The 12,489-nt window shown below is 39.0% G+C and overlaps 1 protein-coding gene across 1 annotated transcript; it reads right to left on the bottom strand.

Moving 5' to 3' along the window:
- Window positions 1–258: 258 nt before the first annotated feature.
- Window positions 259–11,111, bottom strand: GCM2 (glial cells missing transcription factor 2). Its single transcript, XM_073566078.1, has 5 exons — window positions 11,013–11,111; window positions 7,133–7,385; window positions 5,039–5,151; window positions 4,397–4,522; window positions 259–1,549 (listed from the first exon to the last, which is right to left on the bottom strand). Exons 1-5 carry the CDS (start codon window positions 11,109–11,111, stop codon window positions 689–691), a joined length of 1,452 nt encoding a protein of 483 aa, XP_073422179.1. The 3' UTR covers window positions 259–688.
- Window positions 11,112–12,489: the final 1,378 nt, after the last annotated feature.

Raw genomic sequence — 12,489 nt, 5'->3', positions numbered from 1 at the left:
TCCACTCCAGCAACTCAGAATTAGTCAATAGAGTTAAAATCCTTATTCTAAGCCAGAAAATCAATTGGATTTTAGAAATCAAAGATTAATACATGTTTTTCCAAACCTCAAAATAAAGAATTACTAGTGTGCATGTATTTGGTGTAAAAAAGATCAATACTAATGTAATATAGCTCTGTTTATTAGCAAAATACACCGTATATACAAACCAATACACATACTTTTATTATACAACACCTGCAGGTCAGTTATGTGCATAGTAAGTCCAATACACATAAGCTTTACAAAGGGGATACTTGTAGGTTTGTGGTATTCTGCGCTACACAAAAAAATAGACTGCGACACAACTCTACTGACACCACATTATAAGTTGTCTTTTCAGTTAAGCAAATACTGTTCTTAATATTATATTTTAGCTTAAAGATCTTGACGATACCACCAGCTTGTATCTCAGGATGACTTAGTGGCAGTAGCCATTGTGTCACTCTAAAATTTTCTGAACAACTACTAAACTTAGTTTGCCTTCTGAGAATTCATACAGTCAACTTAATGGATACCCAGATTGTCTACTATAGAGTTTTCCCATCTCATTACAGGTCATTGATCTGCACAATATCAAACTAAGTTGTCAAGGCCTAATTCCATAAATAATAGCAAAGAGTGTCCACATTTATTGCCTCCCACTATTTCAGTACTCTGAGTTTTCAAATCGGTAAGGCTGCCCCGAGAAGCCATTGCCCATACATGTACCGTATCGATATAAGTCCAGGTTATCCACCCTCTCAGGCTTTGTTGGAATTTGTTCTTGGCAGCCTAGAGCAGACTTGATAACTGTGAAATCATCTTGAGCTTTCATGTCACTAAAGACACCTTCTGATATGCTGTCTTGCATATGTGAATAGTTTTGCAAAGTTTTGACTTCGCATAGATTGTCAGCATATTTAACCACTGGAGGTTTATAGGCTTGGTAAGAAACCTTGGTGGTTGTCGTAATAACGGTCTGCAAGGCTGGAGATGGTGTCCTTGCATATCTGCATGGGTATTCAGCATTGTAATAAGAGTGACCAGTATTTGGCTGAATTTGGGAATAGTCATTTCTGTCCACATATCCATTTTTGGAAAATATTTGCTTCCATCCATTGTGCTTAGCAGGGCCATCATAACTCCTCTCATGTGCATTCAGCATGCCAAGATTAGGTTGAGGCCCATTGAACTGAACTCGATCACTATCTGGCAAACTTGCCACTGCTTCTTTATACAGTGGTGGGTATGAATTGGGGGTCATGTAGCCAGGGACATGGAAATCATAACCACATGGAGTTCTGGGCACATATATTCTGTTAGGACATTTTGAAAATGGGGCCACAGAATCCCCCTGATATCCCATTGGATCATAGTTGCTTTTGTAGGGATCTGAATTATGAAAAGATGTGTAGTGTTGTGGTGGAAGCGGAAAGTTTCCGTCTGCAACTAGACTGAGCCGTTCTGATCCTTCCAAGCAAGAGATGGGATGAGGAAAATGTCCACCACTATCGTTGTATCTTCCCATCTGAAGAGAAGCAGAAGAAAATGACACATTTTAAAAAAGTATTATAGATATGAAGTATATGGACATAAAAAGTTTTAAAGGAAAACAAGGGATACCTCCCCCCAACTCTGCATACCTGATAGAATTCACTTCTTACTTATCCTCACAGTATTTAAAGGGAATAGGTTTTTGCTATTTAATGTGAAAGCAGCATAATATAGGGCAAGAGAGCCTGACACCTGGCATGTGACAATTATTAGACTGTGTGCTGTGTGTACTGTGTGCTGTGTGTACTGTGTGCTGTGTGTACTGTGTGCTGTAGTTTACAATACAATACAATCAGTATTTTATCAGCAGGACACCATGATTGCCTGACTAGGTCTCTTACACAGGAAGCTGCCAATCAGAGATGTGGGCGGGGTTATACACAGCTCAGCCTTCTGAGCACTGCCACATCTACAGCAGAGAAAACTGGGATTCAATTGAAATTACACCAGACAGTCCAGGGCAGCAAGGTGGCTTAGTGGTTAGCGCTGCAGCCTTGCAGCCTGGGGTCCTGGGTTTGAATCCCACCAAGGACAACATCTGCAAGGAGTTTGTATGTTCTCCCCGTGTTTGCGTGGGTTTCCCCCGGGTACTCCGGTTTCCTCCCACCCTCCAGTATGATAGGGAATTCAGATTGTGAGCCCCCATTGGGGACAGTGATGAAAAAGTGTGCAAAACTGTAAAGCGCTGCGGAATATGTTAGCGCTATATAAAAATAAAGATTATTATTATTAAGTGATATATCTCTGGTGTCAGGCGCCCCTGCCCTGACATCATTCTGCTCTTAGTTTACAAAGCAAAAACCTGCTGACAGGTTCCCTGAAAGTCATCATTGATCTGTCCGATTTATGCACCTGGACTGTACTTCACAACTGCTATCAGCCTCAGGATCAAGCCTCATTAGCTCTACATCCCCTACGTCCCCTACATCATCCATGCAGAAATGTCACCTGCTATTGCTATTGAGTTGAAACCATACACACAGGGCAGGCTCCAAGTTTTCGTGGGCCCTGGGTGAAAGATTCTCAGTTAACACATACCATGATTCATAAGGCACAGGTACAGCAGAGAAATATAGGTATAGTACAATGCCAAAGATTTCACATACATCTTACATTACATGAGTGATATACTGTATATTGTAAATTCTACAATACCATACATATAGTATAATGCATCCCATAGTCCTCCATATATAATTCACAGCCCATAGTCCTCTGTACAATAAATGCACCCCCCATCGTTCTCCATATTCCTCCACATAGTATAATGCACTTCCATATATAAAGCAGGGCACATAGTCCTTCATATAGTATAATGAACCTTCACATACAGCATAATACACAGCCCATAATCATCCATGCAGTTTAATGCACAGCCCATAGTCCTTCATATAGTATAATGCACAGCCTATATTCCTCCATTTAGTATAATGCACCTTCATATATTACACAGCCCATAATCATCCATACAGTTTAATGCACAGGCCATTGTCCTTCTTAGAGTATAAAGCACAGCCCCTAGTCATCCATGTAGTACAATGCACAGTCCATAGTCACCCATGTAGTAGTATGGCCAACGTGGACTCACTAATTTAAACAATATAAATGCGCTCCCCCCACTGTGCGACATCCTCTTCTGAGGCCGGCGGCTGAGTTCAGCGTGCAAGCTATGTTAGCGCATGACATTCATTCCATATGGTCACATGCACATCAACGTCAGCTGCTTCCCTCTGATTGGCTGGCAGAGTGTATTACTGCACACGGATCCGATGGGTCTGTGGGCTGCAATACACCAACTGAAAGTGCAATTGTGGTAGTTACATCCCTGCAGATGGCGAATGAGCGCCCCCCTGTTTTTCCAGGGCCTCACACTTGCCTGGTTGTGGCAGGTGGTGATGCCGACCCTGCAGACACATGTGAATAGATCAGGTGATTCTACCATCCAGAAAAGGGCATTGAGAAATGTGCAAGCACCAGGCTTCAGCTCAGTGGCGACAGTGCAAAATAGCTTGGTATGCAAGCCATATGGGACTTCAAGGATGTACTGGGGGACTTCATCCACATCAGCCATTGGGTTATGAGGCTGACAGAAGTCGTGATAATTAAACTGTTCTGGGCTGATTTGTATACGACATGGAAGAATTAAAAAGTGAATTTTATTAGCTATAAGAACTACCAACTTGACTTTTTATTTTTTTTACATCATAATTCTGATATGATGACATCAGCTGCATTCACAGTGAACTGTAAAGTGATGATAATTACAGTCAAAATATTCTGTATAAGTTTCTTTAGCTTCAAAGGAATCATGGACGCCTTCAATTGTTTTTATGGACAGAGCAAAAAAGTGCCCTTCTTTACGGACAGTCCTGGAATTTCTGGAAGATTGACAACCCTGTCCGCTATGCCTAGCTGTGTGCGGGGTGGTTAATCAACACATGTTTCAAAAAAGTCTTTATTGGACGAGCAACCCAGTGGCAGCTTGTTACGTGAGGGAAACCTGGTGACAAGTCCCTTTAAAGGATATTGAAAAAAAAAACATTTTTCCAGTTTTTTCTTATATTATTTCACTTTGAAAGTCAACAGTAAATGTTACACAGTCTAGCATGATGCAACAAAATATGTAAAAGTCTATCACACATGAGCCTAGGTAATATATTGTATGGTGATATATGCATTCATTATCAACTCTAATATTAATCACAATAAGGATTGAATAATGAGCACGGGTAATGAGCCATCAGTCAGCTGCTATATAGATTGCTCCGTGAAGCAAAATCTAAGTGCACTCCAGAGCTGCTCCTGAGAGCCATTTCCTCACCTCGGATTCCAGAAGCTTCTTTTTCTGTGACAGGTGAGAAGAGGACATTTGTCTTTTTACCGCACTTCGTCTAGCTTCTGTCTCTGATTTACTTTCTGGTCTTGGATGGTCATGAACTCCTTTTGCCTGAAAATAAATCTTTAACTGTTATTCTAGAACAGATCGGCTGCAGATTACCAGTTTCACTACAAGATATGCATACGTATGTCTGGCTTAACTCATTGGGTTTATGGGGTTGTTATAGCAGAATAGGTTATTCTGCATTTTTTATCCAGCCTTAACGAAGACTTGGAGAAAATATTACCCAAGTAAATTTTAGCAATCGCATATTTCCTGGTGCATTTCTCTCTCTATGGCCGTGGTCACACTTGCAACTGCAATGCGAGAAACTTGCTCGAGTCTCTCGCATCAATACCCGGCACTGTCGCCGGTACTTGGGACCGGAGTGTGCGGCGGCATGTATTTCTATGCAGCTGAGCATGCCGGTCCAAACCGCCGGCAGCAGTGCTGGGTATTGAGGCGAGAGACTAACGCAAGATTCTCGCATTGCACTCGCAAGTGTGACCCTGGCCTATAAGACATTTCAATACATCTGCTGCTGCTTTATCTGATAAGAACATAAAAATTGTTGTTAAAAATTACCTGAAAGAAGATGGCTTTTCCATCTAGGCGCCAGAAATTAGTAACTGGATAACCACTGTGACCTCTACAAGGGATCAGTTCTAGAGCAGAGCTACAGTTACTGCAGAGCTTTTCTGGAGAGAAAGAAGAATTAAAGCATATTACTATTGTGTTTTACATCCCTTTATGCCTAGAGGTTTTTTTTTTCAATAAATCACACAGGTGTCCTTAACACATATGCACGAACATATAGATACATGATACTCGGATAATTCAATTGCATCAGTTGTTTAGTTTTTGTATGTATATACTTATGATACTAATCAGGAAAATAATGCAGCTGTAAGGGCTTGTGCACACTACTGTATTTTCAGTCTGATTGTTATCTGTTAAAAATGGATCGCACTCAGACCAATGTCATTCAATGGGGCAGTGCAAATGAACATTTTTTTTTTTTTCACAGAATCTGCATGTGAAAAGAATCACATCATGCACTAGTTTCTTCTGTATATTGGATGAGACTCACCCATTCAAGTCTGTGTGTGCAAAAAAATCAGATGCCACAGTCTGGCATCCTATTTTTATGGATTGATTGCAATTCTGTAATTTAGGAAACTGTAAATGATTAATAGCTGCTGTCAAAAATGGATTGTATATGGACTGCACACAGATAACAAGTGAGAAAAAAAATCATTACACTTTTCTGGAAGAAACGCTGAAGGTTTTTCTATATGGTTGTGTGAAGCTACCCTAAGGCCATGTTCACACGTTGTGTTTTTGTAGCCTTTTTTGCTGCATTTTTTTAATGCAAACCTTAAGCTGCATTTTACAGCACCAGAAAAGTCTATGATATTTCAGAAAACTTATACAAACACATTGGTGTTTTTCCATAAACTGCAGCATGTCATTTCTTTCAGCGTTTTTTCAGCTAATTTGTTTTTTCGCCCATAAGAAACAATGGATAACTGCAAAAAATGCAGCAAAACCACTGCAAAAAATGCATGTATTAGTTTTTGCTGCGTTTTTGGCACAAAAACCCAAGGAAGTTCAATCATGCTTTTCTGGAGGGCACTAAACTTTATCAACACGCACAAGAGACAACAAAAACACAGCAAGAAAAATCAGCAAAACCTGCTTTTTGTAAGCAGATTCTTTAACTGCCGAGAAAGCAGGTTTTAGCTGCGGGAAAAGAAACGCAACGTGTGGAACATAGCCTAATAGATAACTTTGGAAATTACATTATAGAATCAGGAAGACTAAAAATAAGACAAATGATATAATTTATTGCATCATTGATATGACAATTGAGGTAGATATCTATTTATATGTTATCCTGAAATTAAAGTACAAGAACACTACATCAACCCTGCACATAATGTGCAAGTAAAAGTGCTATTGGCATTGGAAGTTTTTCCTCTTTTTTTGCATAGGCATAGTCCACTAAATAAAAGTATAAGATTATATCTCATTTTTTTCATTGTTATCATGAAGAAGGCTGGATGATAATAAATTGGTGTTATATGCCCATCTTAATAATTATGCCCCATAATATATGGTATCTATACCTGTAGAGGAGCGGTAAACCAGACCCAAATATTTATTATTAATGCGTTAAAAATGAGTTAAATGTATATATTCTACAAACAGGAGAATTTTTTTTTTTTGCAGTTGCTTTGGTTTATTAAATAGTCTAAATTTGGAGCATAAAATTTCTACATTATTGCCATTCCTATTTATACATTTTGCTACTCACTTGGTGTGGGAAACATATGTTTATTTTTCAGCACCCCCCAATTCTGATATTTCTTATAATTATGAATAAAGAAGACATCAAAGCATTATATTCTGAGCACTGGAAATAATGATGTGCTTGTCACCAGCAGAAATCACAGATTACATACTAAAATCGGATCTATGTTCAGCAATAAATAATAAACTATGTAGGTGCAATCAAGTAAAAGTGCAATTTGCATTCATATATGGAGCAGCATTGCCCATCCCATCTGCTGTGTGCTAGTGACAACAGGGAGTCACTAAAAATTGCCACTAGGATGAAACCAGTGCACACATAGGTGCAATCATAGTGAGAAAAGACATTTAGCACATTTCACTCACTTTGTTGCTTCTGTCTTGCTTTGTCACATATTGCTGGTCTGAGCTGCAGTTTGCCCCCATCCTGCAAGGCACAGCCCCTGCTGCAGACCACTACCCCCAGACAGGACTTCTTCAGGATCTGACAGTTGTGGTTGTTGGTGTTCCTCATGGCCCAGCCACTGAGGTGGCGCTGGGCATTTTTGTCTTCTCCATTGTATATGAATCTAACATAGCCATCTGTCCATTCCTGGAAGTTGTCAAACTGCTTTATATCCTGAAATATCAAATGGGATAATTCATAGTAATAGCACAATATAGAATAATTCCTTTAATTAGTCAGTACCAATTTGTCACCAACCTGACCCCTCTTCCTTGCCTGGACATATTAGGCTGTGTGCACACGCTGCGGATTTTGCTGCGGTTCTGCAGCGGTTTTGGCCGCTGCGGACCCGCAGCAGTTTTTGCTGCGGTGTACAGTACCATGATTCCCTATGGGAATCAAAAACCGCAGTGCAGACGGTGCGGAATTTTCCGCGCGGATTATCTGCGGTTTTCAATCCGCAGAAAGAATTGACATGTCAATTCTTTCTGCGGATTCTCCTGCGGTTTGCCATCTCCTCCATTGAGGAGATGAAAAACCGCAGGGCAAAACCGCAGAGCAATCCGCAGGTAAAACCACAGGTCTTTTGACCTGCGGTTTCACCTGCGGATTTTACAAAATCCGCGCGGATGAATCCGCACATAATCCGCAGCGTGTGCACACAGCCTTATACACAGCCTATAATCAGAAGTAGTGGCATTTGAATATCAGGAATACTTTATATCATTTTCTTTATATTAGTAATGGTTTGTTTATTAAATATATAAATAAAATATTATTAATAAGACAGAATTATTAAATTATAAAATGATGTAAAGAATAATTTTTCCCACTGTGTGTTACAGATGTAAGGACGTATATCATTATTAGATACAATGAGAAATTTTGTGGAAAGAAAACAGACTATTATTATGCTGAAACTTAGGTACTATTCTAGATATTCCTTGCTAAAACTTGTTGGGATGTTATGCAGCTTTGTGATCGGAGCCCAAGCTTACAGAATAACTTCTATTGCAGTGATTCGGGAGCTGCAGACTTGGTTTAGCCGGCATATCAGTATTATTAGAAGACTGGACCTGTATTGAGTTCTATCACCTGATAAGAAACATTCTGCTAAAGAACTCTTTTCTTTTATCTTCTAACTAAGGTGGTAAAGAAAACCTAAATGAACGGAATCTGAATATACCTAGCACATTAATGATAAAGGTCTGCAGAGATTTAGATCCTCACTTATTCTGTACAATTTCTATTCCTTGCAGTATTTCTCTTCACTTCACAAAGTTTGGGCAGAAAGTATAATCTCCAACGTTTAATAATAGTAATCATAATGTTAATAATGTCCATAACTGAGGATCTTCACTATGAGCTGTATGGAGATATTTGCTCTGGTAGAAGATTTGTTTGGCAATAGATTAGCGCTTACAATTGAGAATGAACAGTCCAGTAACTGCGATGACATGTTCCCCATTGATGGCTCACACTGGGATGTTTGCTGATGCTTTACTGAGTACACACTGGATTATTCACAGCAAATAAGGCACAAGTGCTCCCTGCCTATACCGAGCTGGTGTGAGAAGAAGAGAGCCCTGCAATAGCATCTATACATCCATATCTATCTATTTATCTATCTATCTGTCTACACACATATATGTTTATATTGTATGTTTATATCGTATGTTTATATCTATATATATATATAAACATATGTGTATGTATGGATAGATAGATAGATAGATAAAAGTCCACCTTTTTCTAATGCGTCTGTGGAGTGCTACCTCCTTTTATTATATGTGTGTGTATATATATATATATATATATATATATATATATATATATATACACACACACACACACAGATAAGTTATGCATGATACTAGATATATCACAGATACCTAAGCACCTAGACAGATCTGCATGTGGATGCAGCGAATCTTCACTAGAAGTACAAGAAATATCTGGTAACGTGAATTTTATGAGTTATTGAAAAAGTTCTTGTTTTCTGTCCAAAAGAAATGAGTATACAAAAGAATTGTAGGTGCTTTTATACTAATATAGCTATTACTATATTAATATCCAAATACTAAGAGGACTGGCATGAAACTATGAAGATATCTTTCTTTATTTGCTGTCCTTACAGAATCTCATTGATTTTTACCTATTTTTCATCGAAATTCTTCCCTCTAATTCAACCAAAACGAAGGTTGTTTAGGAAATGTTCAGGCAGCAAAAACCAGAATAACAGCCAGGCAGCTACTTGTGAGAAGAGAATGTCCTGCCCTTGACTCTGAGACCTAGAACTATTAGTTATTGGCACGCTGCTGGAAATCCCTAATTGTTTTACTCCTGAATAATATTTCACTATGTGATCTCATCGTCAGAACATTACAAAAAATAATGTATTTAGTGGTTATTGTAAAGGCGATTAACTATAATAATTAGGAGGGAGAAGTTCTAGAACGAATCATTGTAAATCCATTGATTAGAATCCATTTTACATAACATCTCACACATGATTACATCCGGCGACCTCATCAGTCTTAGAACCCAAGCACTGCTACTAATAATGCACCACATGGAGACATCATTAATGGTTAGATATTAGAAAGGAGCTTGACTGGGAGGAAATCTATTATAGTTACTTAGCAGAGACCCCTTCTATGTAACAGCCTTACATAAGATTACATCATGATGCAACCCAAATAATACTAATAATAATAATGTAGTATCTAAATGTTGGAAAAGGGCACATGCCCTGAAAAAAAATAGTTCTATGGACAATCGTTTATATCTACTGCATGTTTTCTAATTGCCCGAAGACTCTGCCGAGACTCAGTCTAATAGCCCTACAATTACTGTGTCCTACTTGTAACGTTGGCTAATTGTTCTATTCTTCAGCAATTAATATGTCATCCTTATTTACTGAACTCCTGCAGATTACTTCAAGCCTTTGACAGATAGATGATGGAGAGAGATAGACGGATAGATGGATTATGTATAGATAGATAGATAGATAGATAGATATGGGATAGATAGTAGATAGATAGGTAGAGATGGGATGGATAAATAAATATTAGATAGACAGATAGATAGATAGATAGATAGATAGATAGAAAAAAATCAGGCAGCAGTCCAGTTCAAGGAAAAATTGTGGACTTTAATCCAGCACCAAGTGGTGCAACGTTTCTACCTCACAGCACGGTCTTTGTCAAGCAACAAAGATATATATGAGATACTGTAGATAGATAGATAGATAGATAGATAGATGAATAGATAGATAAGGGATAGATGGATAGATAGATAAAATAATAGGAAGCAGCACCAGCAAAAAAGGGCAATAAAGTTTTAGTACCCCATCATAGCAACGTTTCGGTTCTTAGTGTGAACCTTTCTCAAGTCTAGTTGGGATAGAAAGCTGATTGATTCTATATATAGAAAATAGATAGATAATAGATGATGGATATAGTAAATGATAAACATATTATTTTTTACATTGCATGACTTGCTCTACAGCTATCAGTATTAGACCTTTTTTACAGATACACAGAGCCCATTGTCATTGTTAATGAAATTATCTTCTGTAAAGCTGTGAGCAGACTGTCAGAGGCTTTTTGCCATCGTAGTTGTTGTGTTTGCAGGCTGTGAAGCAGCATATGTCCCAGTCCTCCATGCATGCAGTGTGAAAGTATCTGTCAGGCTCTACTTGGTGTAAAAAGCACTGTTTGGAGATTTGGAGTCTTTGAACTTCTCCCAGCCCCGAGAGGGGCTCTGCGCTCCAGATTTCCTTCAGGAGGCTGCACTCACCTGCGGGAGCTTGGGGTCATTGATGTCCCAAGTGAGCTTCATCCCATAGGAGCAGATACAGTCGGATTCATCGTACATGTCCCCAGACACTTTGGACATGGTCATTACAGTGATTGTTAATTCTCCTATGAAGAGGAGAGAGAATCAAACAATTACCCACCAGGGATCAGTCCCAATGACCTGCTAATTAGTTCCATTTCTCCTAACAGACACAGTTAGATCGTCTGCTTGGAGTCACATACATTAAAGAGGTTCATCAGAGATAAAGGAATGCAGACAGTGACAGGTGTAGGGACTTACCTATGTGCTGTCTGGATGGGTGATGAGCTCAGAGTCCTCTGGCTACAGAGTCAGGTACAGGTAAACTGCTTCCCCTCCTGTGCCCACTCCTCCTCCTGCCTTATGGAGATGAGAGAGGCAGTACTGTCTCCTCACTGGCAGTAGGGAGCCAAGCTGCTGACTCCTCCTTCCACAGACAGGGCAGGAGAAGCATGTGCAGATCCCAGGGAGGCCAGTCATCCAGAGCAGGAACATACAGGTGACAAGTGTACTGCAGGCATGACAGAAGCTGTCCAGAGGGGGGTCTACCAATCAATGGGGTGCACTAGAAAACAGTCAGGATATGATGCTGCTCTCAGCTCCTCTATTAATTGTGCATTGACTTTTCCATTCATAAAACGAATTATGCAAAGCAAAAGAAAAAAAAAATGCAGTTGGATTATTTAGTTCTGGAAATAAGAATATGACGTGTGTCAGGAATTTCCCTAGAAAAAAGGCATGAAATAAGGAAAAAAAAAACATTTTTATTTTTTTTTAAAGTAGTGGATATTCACCAGGAAGCAGTGATAATTCTGGAGAGAAATGAGGGTCTTCTTCCTGCAGAAACTGGAAATAACATTACAAGCCCCAACTTTCCAACTTCTTGCTCGTATTACCAATCTCACTCCTAGGAAATACACTACATTGCAAGAAGTGCAGCTCTAAAAACGACTGTGACTATTCTTCATATGGAAATGACTATCACCATCTGTACTAGTGGTCAGGATTGTATGAATAGCAAGAAATCGGAATATGGCAAGGATTCTAATCAAACATACTTAACAGTGACATTGCCTGGAAAACCTATCTAATCCAATGGAACATCACAAGGAAAACGCCACAAATTGAAAATGATCTCTAGTCAGATAGGGATAATTATATAGAATAAGTTTTACCTGCTTTCTCCAGGGATCTGTGTTGCTGTAACTTGTAGTTCCACACCAATATTTATTTACTTCTTTAGATTTCTGCACAAAAAGCCATGTATGCCAAATGTCAGTATTGTATGTATTCAGTCATGGGCTGGAAAGTCTCCATATCTTATTGCCCAGTGAAGGCTAATTCTAACATTTGAGAGAATGGGGATTTAATTATTAATTTATAAGTAATTGTGATAGAGGCACCTTTGTTACTTGTACAAATATATAACTGTTTGTGA

This window comes from Dendrobates tinctorius, unplaced genomic scaffold (genome assembly GCF_039654945.1).
Source record: "Dendrobates tinctorius isolate UK_male_01 unplaced genomic scaffold, ASM3965494v1 ptg000004l, whole genome shotgun sequence".
NCBI lineage: Eukaryota > Metazoa > Chordata > Amphibia > Anura > Dendrobatidae > Dendrobates > Dendrobates tinctorius.
The sequence above is the reverse complement of the archived record's forward strand: the minus strand, read 5'-3'. Positions and strand labels throughout refer to the sequence as shown.

Bases quoted from the DNA above. Each gene is read 5' to 3' on its own strand.
- GCM2 (XM_073566078.1), bottom strand. From the start codon at position 11,111: ATGTCCAAAGTGTCTGGGGACATGTACGATGAATCCGACTGTATCTGC. The intron at 5,152-7,132 runs GTGAGTGAAATG...CTTTCTCTCCAG, and splicing joins AGCAAGACAGAAGCAACAAA to AAAAGCTCTGCAGTAACTGT. The intron at 4,523-5,038 runs GTAATTTTTAAC...ATTTATTTTCAG, and splicing joins GAAAAGCCATCTTCTTTCAG to GCAAAAGGAGTTCATGACCA.